This window comes from Lactuca saligna, chromosome 1, assembly GCF_052625555.1.
Source record: "Lactuca saligna cultivar CGN05327 chromosome 1, ASM5262555v1, whole genome shotgun sequence".
In the NCBI taxonomy this organism is placed as follows: Eukaryota; Viridiplantae; Streptophyta; class Magnoliopsida; order Asterales; family Asteraceae; genus Lactuca; species Lactuca saligna.
Genome location: NC_136417.1, coordinates 110,302,099 through 110,318,566, shown reverse-complemented (window position 1 = coordinate 110,318,566; position 16,468 = coordinate 110,302,099). Strand labels below are relative to the sequence as shown.

Genomic DNA, 16,468 nt, shown 5'->3' with positions numbered 1-16,468 from the left:
GCTGTCATGGGTTTAGTATTAGCAGGACCCCAGCCAGGGGCTCTGCCCCTTGGACCCTAATCGGGGGGCTGCCTCTAGACCTCGCCAAAGGGGCGCTGCCCCTTTGGAAGCCCTGAACCCGGGGATGCGGCCCCCAAACCCCCGACTTGTCGTCGAACTAGCTTCTAATTCGATCTTATACATGTGTGCACTTTGCACATATCCAAACATATATTAAAGTACAAATAAAGAAGCACATTAGCTTACTAAAATGTCCTTGTGACACTAAAATCACCAACAATCCTCCCCCATTTTAGAGTAATCCTTGAGCAAACATAACATTATCAAAACAAAACCAAACCAGTACATAAATGAAAATGTCGCAACGATTGAATTTCCACTTAGTATCATACTCTTAAAAATACTCGAGAATCAAATTGTTCTAAGAATTGAACCCATCAATCCAGTTGAATACAAAAAAGAAAAATACATACTAGTTTATTGAATTTTCTTGCAAAATACAATGTGGCGACAATGCAAGATTGGAGTTTTTGGATTTCTTCGTCGTTGCTACTCATTATAATGTCACAAATAGACATCTTATTCGCTAGTTTCTTCTGGGGATTTTAGAGTCTCATCATCCATTCTAAACTTAGAATGGGAGAATGTTCGGATGTAAAGTTCTTCATGAATGATAACAAAGAGAAAACATGGAAGACCTAATTAGACATGTGGTTTTTTTATGCCTTGCGACTTCAAAGAGAGACGTGTACATGCACCTCTATAACAGTGATTGTTATATTCATTTTAGAGTGTGCTTAATAGATATAATCATTAAGACTTGTGAGTAGAGGTATTTAATTTGACTAGATCTAGTTTATACATTTTGTAACACCTCACTGTGATAGATTATATATTTTAAAAACCCAAATCGTCGTGTCGATTGTGATCTTACTATTTCGCATGTCAAATTCAGGTTTTTTGTCCTCAAAATTACTGCGATTCGAAATTACGAGCTTATTTTGTGTAGTAGGTTTTCAATTATTTTATTAGATTATTGTTGTTCACCATACATGATGTGAAACATTATTTTCTTTCATTCATTGTATCGAGATGGTTTTACATTTGAATTTGATGATGGTATCATTTTGGTTTTAAAAAATAGTGATCTTTATTTCAAAGCAAAAATGTGCAATGGCATATACGAAACCATTATAGGTTTGAGGAAAAATGATAACATAATCTTAAATGTTGATTCTTCCAAGTATAATAAGAATAAATTGTGTCTGTGGCATTGTCGACCTAGTCCTATAAAAAGGAAACGCATCGTCAAGCTCCAGTCAGATGGGATATTTGAATCATTTGACTTAGACTCATATGATGTATATTAGTCTTGTTTACTTGACAAAATGACAAAGGCACCATTCACAGGTAGTTGTAAAAAAGACAAAGATTTTTTGGACGTTATTCATACCGACTTATGTAGATTGATCAGATCTGCCATGAGTTATGCCATGAGTTATGATAAGAGATATTTTTTTATAGAGTAAATTACATGAATGGTCTATACGGTTTAGGGTAATTTGCGCGTTTAGTACCTAACTTATTTTTTTAATTTGGAAAGTCTCTACTGTTTATTTTTGTTACGCACTTGGTCCCTGTCTCCACGAATCACAAAATTAAAAGGACTATCAACTTCATAAAATAGAGAAATCGGCCAAAGGTAACTTCCTTTTGTTTCTTATGAGTTTTTAAAATATGAATTATGTAAATAAAGACAAACAAAATCATTCGCAAACACTTTTTTATTTTCTATGGTTTTAAGATTATTAACATAAAGGTTTTACCTTTAGTTGTACAAAAATTGGAAGGCTGGATACTTAGCAAGTTCTTGAGCAGGTTTAACGTTTGCGAAATCTTTTACTTGTAACGAAGTAGAGAGTTCATCAACAAACACTGGCATGCTGCATGTGAAAAGATATATTGTTCATTAGAAGAAGTTTTTACGAACTTTATTTGGATATTGAAGCCAATTACTCAATTAAGCTAATAATCATGATATTGTTTTCGAGAGAGCATTCGGAATAAAAATCACCATGCATATACATTTTAAGGAAGTTAAAATTATTATTTGATGTCTATGGGCTCCAAATTATATTTTCGAGGGTTAATCATTAAAAATAGGTATATATTAATTTTTTTTCGGCATTATCCTCAACTTCTTTTAATTTAATTAAAAAATGCCTGTTTTTTATGTGGTCATTTTATAGGTTTACGATAATTTTCTAGTTTAGTCAAACTTTTCTTCCCTTCAAATTCAATTTTTTTTTTTCAAAAATTCCATCTAACTTTTTTACTAAAAAAAACCTTTACATTTGACGATTTTTTGAATTATAATTTCAGTTTTATGTTTTCCCCGTTAAAAGGATTTCAGACTCAGACATGATTTCGATCAATAATAATGTCATCATATTCATATTGAAACTTAATTTTCGTTTTCATTTGAATCAATTTTTTTTCGACTCATAGGTGTCTTTTTCTTCTGTTGCTTTTTATATTATTCTTAATTGTTTTAACCAATTATGGAGAAAACATTTGATTTGTTCAAAGCAAAGAGAAATGTTATTGTATCTATTCTTGTGACATAATACATATCCAAATTTTTTTGCAGGATGTTTATAATTTTTAGTTGGTGAAAACAATACACTAAATTGATTCGATATTTCTAAGATATTAAGAGTGAATCTACCATATAATCTATGAATTTTCTACTCAAAATAATGTTATTCATCAAAGAGACCATCGGCCAAAAGTAATACCTCAAATGGTCATCTAATAGAAAGGGATTACTATTGGAATCTTTGGAATCTTTTGTCATTACTCTCCTCAAGCTTGAAATAACCTGATAAAAGATAAAATATGTCGAGCTATTTTATATACGACGTGATGTGAATAGAAATACTTCAATAACGAAAGAATTTAAAATCCATTACTTACATCTTGGGATACATGCTGAGTCTTGGACACGGGTGTTGAAAAAATCGTGCAGATTCTATATAGCTGATAGACGTTTAGAATCTGGAAACGAATGAACCGTGAAATCAAATAATGAGAGGCAGAAGAGAGACAAAATTGCATTCAATAAATGATTGGTTGGAAAACATATATGTATTCATTTTTCAATTTTCGATGGTACGTTGAATGTTTTTGCCGCAAAAATAAATAATTGGTTGAGAATTATTCTCTCATTCTCAATCTTTTTTATTTTCTCAATTAAAATTACCTATATATATATATATATATATATATATATATATATATATATATATATATATATATATATATATATATATATATATAAAACAAGAACCTTATATCCATTGCATTTAGAAGTATGGTATTAGTCAACAAATCAAATTGTGTTATTTTAGGTGTTTATTTCTTAAAATGACAAAGTAATACACTCTAAGCTTGTACCATGAAATTTCATATTTTGGTTGTTTAAGAGTATAAAGTGACTTACAGGGCATATATCCTTGGTAAGTTTTGTATATGATATCTTGTCCTTTCGAGGTGTTGTCTGATAGTTAAAAAGAAAATGAATAAAATGAATGATGTTGACACGTACGACAATGTATGGTCCAAGGGTTATGAAAAATTCATTTATCTTGGAAACATGCAAACCATACCAAAACCTATAAGGTCGAACTTCTTTGAAAGAAAGTTAGAAACATACCAAGAACCTTGTAGCCTGTCTAATATGTTTAAGTTCATCCCAAGCAGAGCCTGCATACTAAAAATAAAAATCATTGTTTAGATCATAAAGTATACATACTAGGCTTAGTTGGTCGCTTTACAAAAGAATTACTTATTCGAAATGCTCGTAATACAAATTATGATCTCTCAAGTACTTTTTCAATATCCAAGAGCCCAACCAATAGCCTTGTAATTTTATTTATTCATATTACTTGTAAACCTAGAAAGTTTAGAAACAACAAATGTAGTGTCTAGTATATATTTGAGCTACTGAGTGTGTTGTTGCTTCCTTGTGTTGTATGTCAATTTTGCAAAGTGTAAAAATTGGCTTTGAGACCGTTTCTCTATGAAAGACTTGGGAGATAAGCATACATGATAAGTGTAAATATCTATAGAGATAGATCAAAGTGAATAATTGGATGATTATCAAAAACTTTCTCAAATATGTAAGGAGGACAAAGGAAATGTTTTTGGATTATGGAAGAGCTAAGCATAAAGGCTTATACTGATCCTAGCATCCAAATTGATAGACATGACACTCATTCATAGTCAGGATTCGTGGTCATGATAAATCAAAGAGAAGTAACATAGAGAAGTTCCAAAGAAGTTCATTAGAGAGATCAATGTTCTAAAATTAATGGTTTTACCGATGCCTTTTGTGACTACAAGGGTAGAATCGGTTTAACTAAAGAATCCAAAGCTCATAAGTACACAATTCATATACTCAAAAAATGATTGTGCTCGAAAGTTTGTCTAAAATGAAGATGTGAGAGTCAGTAGAGTTAAATCAAAAGAGAATCTTGTCGGTATTCTTATACTAGGTTGAAAGTCATTATATTAGTTTCTTTTGATTTGGGAATATATAAAGTGTAATCTTTATTTAAAATAAGGATTATTATGTAAAGACCTTTGTATATGTTGGAGAGTAGTCACATTTATTAGTTTATTACTGTGTTCAATTTTCATGTTTACTTGGCTTCCTAAATATTAATTTATATAAATCCCCCATGGTCAGTCAAAATTTTGGATGTAAGTAGGAATTGAAGACTTTTATGATAACTTATTTCCGCTACCCCGGGTGATTTGGTGTTGATATCAAATGCATGGTTATGCGAAGACTGAACTAATAACTGATCAATGGTGCCGTATGTTGTGGTCGCCACAAGTCTCTAGAAAGAAACATAATCTTGAATATATAATATTAACGTCCTTCCATGTCTTATCTTTATACATATGACTTGTAAAACAGAGAAATATTTGATCACTTATCTAACGAATATTTCATACCTATAGGTTAAGAGTACATTAGTAATCCTGGATGAGGTACACCTTGCTAGGTTTAATTGATATGGGACAATACAGTTAGTGTGACAAGTGTAAGTGGGAGACTACTGGAAATATGCTCATAATCAAAATAGGTTGGTGATATTTCTTTAAATAAAAGGGCTCTTTTAGGTTACACACAAAATAATTGATCAAATGGTATAGTCTGTTGTGGTCGACACAAATCTCTAGCAAGAAACATCATCTTGAATGTATGATATTGACATGCTTCCATGTCTCACGTTCACATAAATGTCTTATAGACTATTTGATTACTTACCTAAGGACTATTTCATACCTATAGGCCATGAGTACATCAATAGTCTTGGATGAGTAATATGTTTCTTGGTTTAAACACTATAGGACTATGAAGTTGGTGTGAAAAGTGCAAGTCAGAGAATATTGGAAGTATGCCTATAGTTAAAACAAGTTAGTGATATCTCTATAGATAACAAGGTCATTTTGGTTTACGCAGAAGATATGATTTAAGAAAAAAAATGATAAAAATTAAATTATAGGGGCAAGTTGGTTAACTCATCATAAGATGATAAGTTATTTAGAAGGTAGTAAATGCAAATGGGTATAGTGAAATTATCTTTAGTTTGAATCATAACATAATTACTAGATAATTGTCCCACTTCTTTAGGGATAACAAAGACCTAAAAAGCATAAATATATATATAAGTCCTAACCTAGCTCCTTCTGAGAGACCTAGCCCGTGATTGGTGAAAGGAGTTCGGTCGTGCATTATGATCTACGCCTGTGCTGGCCATAACTTGGGAGGAGTTTGTCACAAGATTCTGGGAGGAGTTTGCACCAACAATAGAGGTGCAATCTGGAAAGGGAGTTTCAAGACCTTTGCTAGACTACTGATACGGTGGTAGAGATCACTTCAAATTTTAAGGAAAGGGTTGTGTTGGTTCCTAAGTAAGTTGTGGACGATGAGATGAACAAGGAAAGGTATCACGATATGTTGAGGGAAGAAATCAGAGAGTTTGTGATCTTATCAGGGTGCAAGACCATGAATGACAGGATTCCTAGAGCCCAAGAATAGGAGATTGACCAAGAGCACATCAGGAAGAGGAAAAAAAATCAGGTTCACATAGTTGGGGGTCCTGTAAAGAGACCCAACACTTTCAATTAACGAGTGAGGGGGCAGCAAGGCTGAGGTTAGTACAACACTTTCGAGAAACAGCACGACGAGGTATGTCAATCTGGGGGTACAGTTTGCTTAATGTACGACATGTTTGGTCATGTCAGCAGAGATTGTCCCCAAGGAGCGAGTCTGTTATCTTTTTACTACAGCCAAGTGGGCCATAAAAAGGCCTACTATACAGGATTGTTAGGTGGGGCGATGTAGGCATTAACACCAGCCACTTTGAGGATTACTGACGGGCGAGGGAAAAGTGAAGGTTCATGTGGTGAGCAGTCGAGCATTGTAGTTAGAGACTAAAGAGATCTGACTTTCATCAGTTTGCATCGCAAGTACATGCTAGATTCGTTTTCTTGATGCTCTTATTATTATTCCTGCTTATAATTGTATGATTTCATATGAGATTCTATGTTTGGTTTATCTAAGTTTCCACCTAGAAATTAGAATTTTCCTCCTGATGGGTTAGACATTATATTTTTAGAATCTTTATATGCCATTTTGCATACTGGGAGCCATACTTAGAGGATATTCGGGTGAGCCGACTTTAGTAATCTGATGTGGGAGACATCAAACAATGACATAACAAGCCTTAAGTGGTGGAAAACCAACAGTCGGTTTGATTTTTGGAGGTTTCAACAAGGAATCGAAGGAATTAGTAAGTGAGCATGGCAAATTTGAATGTAGGAATCGTAGGGATTGTTCATGATTACAAGGTAATGAAGGATCGGTTTGATTGTGGGTGTAAGATTGGTAGTTGTCAAATTCATACCTACAGGGTGTTTGATTTTATGATTCACATGGGAATTCCTCCATTTAAGGTAGGTCATTGGATTGGCTATCCACCCGCTAAGATAAGCAAGTTGTTTGTTCTTCATCATCTGTTATGGTGCTTGGAGATATTGAGTTTTATTGAGATATTGGGGTATATTTATCCAGTTTTGGAATGTGTGTGAGATAGGATTGGTTTTTCATGGAATGCTAATTCTTGTAAGGTCAGGTTGTCGACAACTTTGAGTAATAAGGTTGTGAGATGGTTTAGAAATCTATCGATTACGTGATTGGTAGAGCATATTTGAATGCAAAGTGGGGGGGGGGGGGAACATTTAGATTAATAGGAATGATTTCAGGCATGAAACTAGAAGGAATTACATACCCTACACAAGGGGAGAGCCAGTTAATATCGTGGTATGGATTTAGGTTGCCACACAGAATAAGGGTTCAGTCTACCTTGCCGAATGCAAGACGCATCAACAAGGGTGCATGTCAAATATGTGATTAAGTGTAGGTTGAGGGTTGTGTTAAATCCTCTCTGACTGTTCTCTTCTGATTAAGGCTTTGGTTTCTAATAATGGCATAAACACTTGGTTGAGGTATAGTCAAATGAGGTTTTGACTCATGATTGATTATGGTATGGTAGATGGATAACAAGGCCATGGATTGAGTCCATGGCTGTTTTGGAAGTGTTGTAAGATTGTGATATGTCCGTTTTATTTACTAGGTTGGTAGGTAGTGGCAAAGGTGTTGTAAGACTGTAGGGTGGTCGTAGAATTCACTAGGTTGGTAGGTAGTAGTAGAAGTTTCATAGGACCGTGTGATGGTGGTAACATTCACTAGGTTGTCAAGTAGTGGTAGAAGTGTTGTAAGACTATCGGATGGCCCATAGCATTCACCCGGTCAATGAGCAGTCCTGAGGATATTGTGAACCTATGAGTTGGCTTGTAGTTCTCTCAAGGTAGGAATGGACCATGAAAAGATGGGTTGTAAGACTGTGGAATGACCACAACATCCAGATGATCAAGGAAGGATGTAGGCCAATTTGGGGCCGATTGTGACGTAAAACTATGGCTGGGCCGATAGCATTCATTGAGAAGTGAAGTGAAATATTTTATGGGCATGTGTTGTTCGGTTATTCATTCGTGGAGGACTGTTCTATCTATGTTAGCAAGCAAGCATGGATAGTTTCTGTTAGATAAGACTTTTGCTTAGAGTCTTGTGGTACGATCGTGCGTTAGGGTATCAACATTACCAATTGGTTGGGAAATTCGGCGCTTCGAAGAAATTAGTAGTCTAGTTCGAAAGTCAGGAGATCGTAAATGTGAATGTTTAGTTAGCAAAATAAGATAGTGTATTGGTTGGGCACCAATATTTAAGACTCGTGTTTTGAGTCGCCTTTGTTTTTGGTGAGAGGTTATAGGCGTAGGAAGTGCTCATATTCTATTCTCCATCATCAGTGGCTTAATTTAGGGTTTGAGGGGTTTGTTTGGTTCGGGTTAAATAATGAAATTATTATAGTAATTTTGGAATGGTTCTATCTGTTTGGGAGGTAGACAAGGCTTTGGATTTATGGATTTCAGATAGAGTAGTGATTCATTTGTTAAAGTTAGTGGGTTAAGAATTCATTATTCGTTAGGATATATGATTTCCACTATGTTTGGGTTTTGATTGTAGTATTGGAAGGCCGTCATTTGTATAAGTCGACTTCTTAGTTCGAATCAGGTTTCTAAATGGATGGTCTAAATAGCCAGGGGAACCTAGGATGTAGTAAGGAATGATTTCAAGGACAAAATCTAATTTAAGTGAGTGATGGTCTTAATTAGTTCGCATGTTCGGTACATTTTTCTTTCTTTCCTTGTTATTTTCCATTCAAGAATCAAAATATCAAAAAGATTTTCTTATTTTTGTCCTTTTCATTTCAAAATCAAAAATATCAAAAAGATTATCTTATTTTTGTCCTTTTCATTTTAAAATAAAAAAATATCAAAAAGATTTTCTTATTTTTTTGTTGTTTTCATTAAAAAATAAAAAAGCCAAAAATATTTTGTTGAGTTAACATGTGTGTGAATCTTTCTAACGAAGATCTATAGTGGAACATGTTTTGTGGCTATATGGAAAGATACAAATTCGATACTTTGCACTAGTTAGGTGTCCCTAGAAGCATGTTGTAGCATGTCGACCCAAGCCTCCATGACTCAATGCATTTCGAAGCCTTAATTGATTTCTCATCACGAGAATTCCTTCCCAATCAGGCTATATTCACATTAGTCCATGAGCTACCTTACTCTTCTAAAATGAGTTAAGAGTTTCCTGCTTGGTACACTAATAGTAGAGGCTATATTCACATTTTCTTATTTTTTGTTGTTTTCATTCAAAAATCAAAATTCCAAAAATATTTTGTTGAGTTAACATGTGTGTGAAGCTTTCTAACGAAGATCTATAGTGGAACATATTTTGTGGCTATATGGAAAGATACAAATTTGATACTTTGCACTAGCTAGGTGTCCCTAGAAGCATGTTGTAGCATGTCGACCAAGCCTCCATGACTCAATGCATTTCGCAGCCTTAATTTATTTCTCATCATGAGAATTCCTTCCCAATCAGGCTATATTCACATTAGTCCATGAGCTACCTTACTCTTCTCAAATGAGTTAAGAGTTTCCTGTTTGGTCCACTAATAACATAGGTACTTTCGATTCTTTAACCAATCTTTTTCATCAAACACTCTTACACGATCACAAACAATGACACATACCCAAGACATCACTGGTTGAAACCAACCAGGTTATAGGTATGAAAACAATCTGTGTTCATGATCTGGATTCATGAGACTGTGATGAAGGTGAAAACCAGAATTTTGAAACCTTTAAGGAATTGACGGGGAACTTTTGTTCTAGAATGTAACGAAACATTTGTTTCAGTACCTCCTTTCGATATTCAATGTCATATTCTTTCTTTTTGCATGGTCTTGACGACATTTTTACCCAACAAGATCCAGGACAAATTTTTCTTGGAATATGTTTTTCGTCTAAATATCAGTTTGATACTTTGTTACTTGAAATTTTTTCCAAAAGCCAACTTGTCGCTAACTACATTGGTCAAACAAGCAATGTTGTTTACAATTTTTTGCATTTATGTTAAGTTGTGAATTGTAACAAAATTTCAAACAACCCACGAAGCCTGTGAAAAGAAGCCATTCGATACTCCTCTATGAGTATTCTATTGTAATTCATGGGAAACCACACAAGCTGTTCGACATCTCTCTTGATGACAAATGAAGTGATCTTTTCCCGGGGTCTAACTGCATTTATGTTAATTTATAATTGACATCACAGAACAAAATTTTATTATAATTGCTTCTTATCTTATTCTTTGGCACACATGTGTACTCACGAAATCCTTGAGGTTCTGAGTAGTACCAACTCAAGCTAATGATTTCGCAAAGTCTAGCATATGACTTCGTTTCTCAACCCGAAAGCGAAAGAGCCCAACCTCCATGTCGAAGGGTTACTGACGGTTCTTATTCCATTTGGGCAAGTGAACAGACTGTTAGATATGACATTTTGGTTTTCGTGCGGTTTTAAAAGAAAAGTGCCAATTGCTTTTCAGTCGTGGCTATTTTTACGGCTACTGATCCGATTTTCAAGGAGCCACGTGGATCGCATTAAATAATTTAACCGTTTAAAATTCAAAATTGGGGTTTACGTATAAAAGGGTTTTAGGTTATATTGTTCCAACCCGAATATTTCTTGCCCTTTACGATTCTCTCAAAAGCTCTTTCAAAAAGCCTAATAATGGTGGCTGTTGACCCATCTCAAACTACATATGACAACACTTCTCAACCACTAATGAAGATTTAAAGCACTAATTACTGAGTTCAACCGGATATTACTAAGTATCCTGAAGGTTTGCAGATGTTCATTGTTGCTTTGAATAACTTTGTTCTATCTACGACCATGTTTTCTTCCTTTTCTGTGCCAATGCCATGGTTATCTCTTGTTGGTTCAACTGTGGTATATATCAAGACGATAAAAGTGGTTAGTTTTCAGTTGATAAATGAAAAGAAATTCAAGTTAACCAAAAAGTTGTTTGCTCAAATCTTGAATATTCTTAATTTCGAACCATTATATGAGGTCTCTAATGAGCAAGTCATTCACATGTTCAATGAGATAGGACATCAACCGATTCTAATGGATAAGTGATTTCAATAAGTCCTCTCTACCTTGCATATGAAATTTTTTATTTGGGAGTTTTCTTTGATGCATGATAGGTTGAACTGTTGGTCTGGATAAAGCTAAATTGGAAATTTATGCCATGATTGCTAGTCTTTATTATGATTTGTAGGTTGACTACACAACTCAGTTGTGGGAAGAATTTATTAAGAGCATTGGTAATACAAATGTAGTGAATGGAATATCTTGTGCTCGATATTAGAGTATGATATTGTTGTATGCTTATGAAAAGGAATGAATTGTTATTCCTTATGATGAACAGAAGGCAAAATTTTCATTGTATCAACATCCGAAGACAGTGGAGGATGATCCAAACATATTTCCGAGAGTTGCACGTATTCCAGATGCTATGCTTCGAAAGTTTGATCCTTCACATCCAGTGTTGGTGGCCTATTTGCAAACGATCAATCCTTTTATTGAAACTGGAGTTTTGTTGCCAAAGGGTACTGGTGGTACATCGAAAAAGAGAAAATGTTCCAATAAAGAGGTTTTGAAACCTATCCCTGATCCAGTTGAGAAAGTTGTCAAGGTTACACCAAAGAAATCTGTTCAGTCTGATCTATCTCCATGAAAGTTGCTAATCCAATAATCGAAGAAATTTCTACACAACCAAAGGAGACTATACCTTGAAAATCTGGTGTATTAAAATGTTTAATGAAGATGGCTCATCGACCTCATCATTTACCAAACAGGTCAAGTAGTTTTTCATCTAAAGGTGGTTCTCATCTAAAGATCACTCGCAAGAAACAACTTAATTGCAAAAGGAGAGTTCATTCATGAGATTCCAAACGCAGTATCTCCTGCTTCTAAAAAGCAAAGGTTTGAAGATATGGAGAAACATATATCTAAGAAAAATCGAAAGGAGGTTGAAGATGTTGTTCCTGAGTCCGATCTTGAAGGAAGTGGTAAGTCTCAAACACCACCTCATGATAGTGATATGGGTATTCCATCACCAACAATGGGCTCTCCAATCAAGTCGAATCTCGAGGAGACTGGAGGTCCTGGTGGCTCTGTGAAAACATCTAATGTAGACATAACCACTAATCAAGGTGATCATTTGAAACTATCAACTCCTGCAAAGATTGATGTCATACCACCCGAAGTTTCGCATACCGAAATAGTTTTTGAGGAGGTTCAGACTTCAGGAATCACTTCAAACATATCTAATATGGACACAAATGTCAATACGGGTGAAGGAGTGTCTACCAATGAATCCCAAGCTACTTTGACTATTATCATTTCATCATCATTTGACACATATACCATTGAAATTTTTGTTTCTCTACCACCATTCCATACTTCTATTTCTACTACCTTACCTCAATCCACACAATCACCGACTTGTGAAAACATCCTTAATCAACCCATCACTTCTTTATTCTCATCTTAATCCACCGAAGGTCCCAAAAATGTTCAGGAAGATGACACCACTAAAGATGGTGAATATATGGGTTCTTTTGCTGATATTGAATTTGATCCAGAAGAGCAGAACATTCCCGATCACATGTTGATGTATGGGAAACAATTCAAAATTCTCAACAAGAATCTTAATTCATTATTGCAGCTTCAAGCTGATGCAGAGGGTCGCAATTATGTGTATGGAATTGAAATTGAAGTGATGCTCAAGGCTCAAGAGCTTCTCTTAAGAAATGAACTGGATCTGATGGACAGGAAAATTGAGAATCATGTCAAGGCTCAGTCTTTGACCTTCAATGGTGCACTTAAGGAGTTGCAAGTTGTTGCAAAAGAAAGGCACATCTTGTTTGTTCAAGATTTTAAAAAGGTTTGTGAGGATGTTAATTAAAAGATTGAGGAACTAAGGGTCGATATAGACAAGGAAGTGGTAGCTATTATCAACGATTACTGTTATCTTCACACCAAAGTTAATATCATTGCAGATGTCTTACCAAGGTGGTCAAGGGATATCATTTGTTACTCCCAAAAGTTGATAAGAAAGATGAACTTGATGGTCAAAGTTTTACGAAAATTGATGCGACGTTGAACATTCTTAGGGAGTTAATTTCGAAGATTGGTTCTTCATATTCATCGTTGCATACTCCAGAATCTTTGTCTCAGAAATTTCAATCTTTGGAGTCCAAAATAAAGGCTGAGTTAGCTCCTCTTGCGAAGCTCATTAATTTGATGCCAACAGATGCCCTATCTATTAACATTGGGGTGCAAGGGGGGAGAAGGAGTTAGTGTTGGAATGAGCATGGGTTCGAAGGCCAACATGGGAGGTAGTGGTGTTTCGAAAGGAGATGAAGATGTGAAAGTTGTTGGGAAAGTCATTTCTACTCAAATTCTAACTTTGCTACCAACGACTTCGTCTACATTTACTTCTACAACAACAACAAATATCATATCGAAAGGATTTGTTATTGGTTCTAGTGTTGTAGGTTTAATTTTGTTGAAACCACCTCCCTCAACATAAGAAATGAAAAATAAAAGAAAAGGTATCTCTACATAACCCTCTACCGAAGAAAAGAAAGACGCAATTGAAATGGAAATGGAGAGGAAAAGGAAAATTCAAAGTATACTTCGTAAAAGGGCCAATACCTCTCCTGGTATTAACAAGGGAGATCCTTCGAAGCACTATTGTTATGAGAATATCGAAGCTTTGGTGGTTACTGGAGAAATGCATGATATAGAAAAGGTTCCAAAGAAGAGTTTTGCCATAGGAAATACTGATTTCAACTAGTTGGACTTTCTTATTAACAAGATGATGTTCTTGACTTCTCAGTATCAAATTACTGATAAATTTGATAGAGAAAAATTCAAAAGAATGGAGTTTTGATTTCACGCTGTTCTGGTAAAGAAGGAAGATGAGATTTCGTCATTGGCCAAGACAATTCGAGTTCTTAACATTTCAAAGGATGTTTTGTTTGAAGGAGTGTTTCAGAATTATCAATTTCATGTTGTTAGAACAAATAACATCACTTTTGACTTTCTGTGGTTGACTTCCCTCTAATGAATCTTCATGACTTAATATGTGTTGCCAAAATTTTGAAGGGAACTGATCTATCAAAGTTTTAGTTAACCAGCGAAGAAGATTTCTTGATCGGATTTGCTCACATCAGGTTATTCATAGAAAACTATTATGAATAACTTACTTTAACTGATATCAAATTAGCTTTGGTTGTTGGCAAACAAATCATAGTGCCTCAATCTTTATTAAAGAGTCAAGCTGATTTGAAATCTTATGTTGATGGTGAAATTTATTTGAAACCCCTAGGAGTAGTATTTGTTGGGAAGAACAAGAAAGGAAAGAATACTAAGTTCTTGTTTCAAGCCTGTAATGTGGAAAGATATACAACTTCACACTATATGAATTTAATTGTTCGTATTAATAGTTGTAAGATTAACAATGATGGTGACAAGGTAGAAGTTAAGAAGATAGTCAATTGGTATTCAGAGATACGAAGGATGATTTATCAAGCTGCTCAGATGCTGATGACTTATATTCGACACTTCTCAGAAAGGGGGAGAATGTTGAGTTTCGAAGTCTGTTTGAGTCATTGTATTTTTCAAAGTTTGTTTGTATGTTGTTTATAATAAGGGTATTTTGTATCGAAGCTTAAGTGTCTTAGTACATTATATTTTTGTATGCTTTTCTTAATCCTATATATATTGGATGAATACTAGAGTTATAGAGTAGCTTTTAGCATTCGACTTGTACTCTCTGAACTTTCTCTGTATTTTCAATAAAGTGTAATCGAGCCAAACAGATTATAGTTAGATCTTGTGTTCTTAATTCTTTTCAAATTTTGATCTCGTATTACATACTCGATTAAATCACTACTATAAGTTGTAACACCCATATTTCCTACTGGTTACACTTACTTTTATTAAGAGCCAAAGATGAAATTTTGAAGGGAACTTTATGCCACAGCGTGGTGCAAGGATGCCCACGGCGTGGCAATGGATTTGTGGACAGCATTTTATTTGGGCCACAAGATCATGGACAAGTATTGCCACAACTTGGTAGCTATTCTGGCCCAAGCCCATGATTCTTTAAGGGCTATCATTATATTTAAACCTCTCTAAGCTATTCCTAAGGTTCATTACCAACCCTCAACACCCTTATACCTCATAGAAACCCTAGCTATCTTTCCGTTGATGATTTGTGACTTATTTTTAGCATTGTTGGCTTAGAGAAGAAGGTGTTCCATTGGTGTATCTTGAAAGGAACCAACATCATCAGCATCTCTCATAGCTTATAGGCCTTTGTAAGAGCAAAGGCTCTAACTTTATGGTTTATTGTGGTTTGATCTAGAGTATTGTCCCATGTTCTTCATGTTTCGGCAAGTTTGGAATGATGGAACTCATAAAGTTTGCAACTTTATAACTCTCTTGAGCCCAATGAGTATCATATGTTATGGATCTAGACTTTGGTTTGAATTATTATCTTTTGCTTGAGTTTTGGTCATTTTTAGCTCATTTTTACCTAAAATGGATAGACATGTTTTGGATATGCATATCTACAAAGATTCACCATTCTAATAGATCTAGTGTTTTAAACCCTTTCTGGAGTGGTTGGGTTTAGGACTTTTTCAGATTAAAGGCTTAATGGTTGAGACATTATGGATTTTGTCTTTATTTAGACCCAAGGGTTGGGATCTTGATTATGTCAAGTGTGTTAATGGATAAAGTTGGAACTTTGATAATTTAGACCATAGAATGGACCAAATATGAGCTTTGGAGCTTTTAAGATTGAAGAAAACCACATAATCCATTAAGCTATTGGAATCTTAGCTCCCACGGTGGGGACATAGGTCGCCATGACACGACGATTGGGAATTTCCTATCGGTTTGGTCATTCAAGGTCCACAACATTGCAGTTGACTAAATTCAACATTGTCCATTGAATTTAACTGTTGAATTTTGGTATGGGTTGACTTTTTGATAAATTTATATTCTTAGAAGGTATAGTTAGGGTATACCTTGTGTGGATTGTTAGGAGGTGTCTAACACCCATCTTTTGGTAGTCCCAGTTGTTAGCTATGGTTAGCACGATATTGTGTTGGGTTTTAGTCCGCTTTTGTGATTCAGGTGAGTCTACTCACTGTATTTGGGGGTCGAATGCACTAATGTCTCCCCATTGGATTATTTTATTTAAAAAGACTAGGGTTGCCCCTAGCAATTGTATGAAAGACCTTGATGTGGCTCTTGGAAATTTATATCCACGACAAGGGTCTGGACCTTGGCAGTTATATGTTGAATGCTAGTTGTCTTTGTGATACTTGTATGGAAT

General features: G+C 34.9%; 1 protein-coding gene across 2 annotated transcripts in view; it reads right to left on the bottom strand.

Moving 5' to 3' along the window:
- Positions 1–1,697: 1,697 nt before the first annotated feature.
- Positions 1,698–16,468, bottom strand: part of LOC145043486 (myosin-6-like) — a 37,273-nt gene continuing 22,502 nt past the window's right edge. The window contains exons 8-12 of one of the 2 annotated variants that reach the window (XM_078992165.1): positions 3,716–3,772; positions 3,503–3,559; positions 2,977–3,057; positions 2,799–2,881; positions 1,698–1,943 (exon numbers count right to left, since the gene is read on the bottom strand). In XM_078992165.1, coding sequence (XP_078848291.1) covers positions 1,829–1,943; positions 2,799–2,881; positions 2,977–3,057; positions 3,503–3,559; positions 3,716–3,772 — 393 coding nt within the window. In that variant the 3' untranslated portion in view covers positions 1,698–1,828. Of the gene's footprint in view, positions 1,944–2,798; positions 2,882–2,976; positions 3,058–3,502; positions 3,560–3,715; positions 3,773–10,587; positions 10,994–16,468 lie in introns of those variants that run through there. The other variant, XM_078992174.1, reaches the window with a different exon arrangement.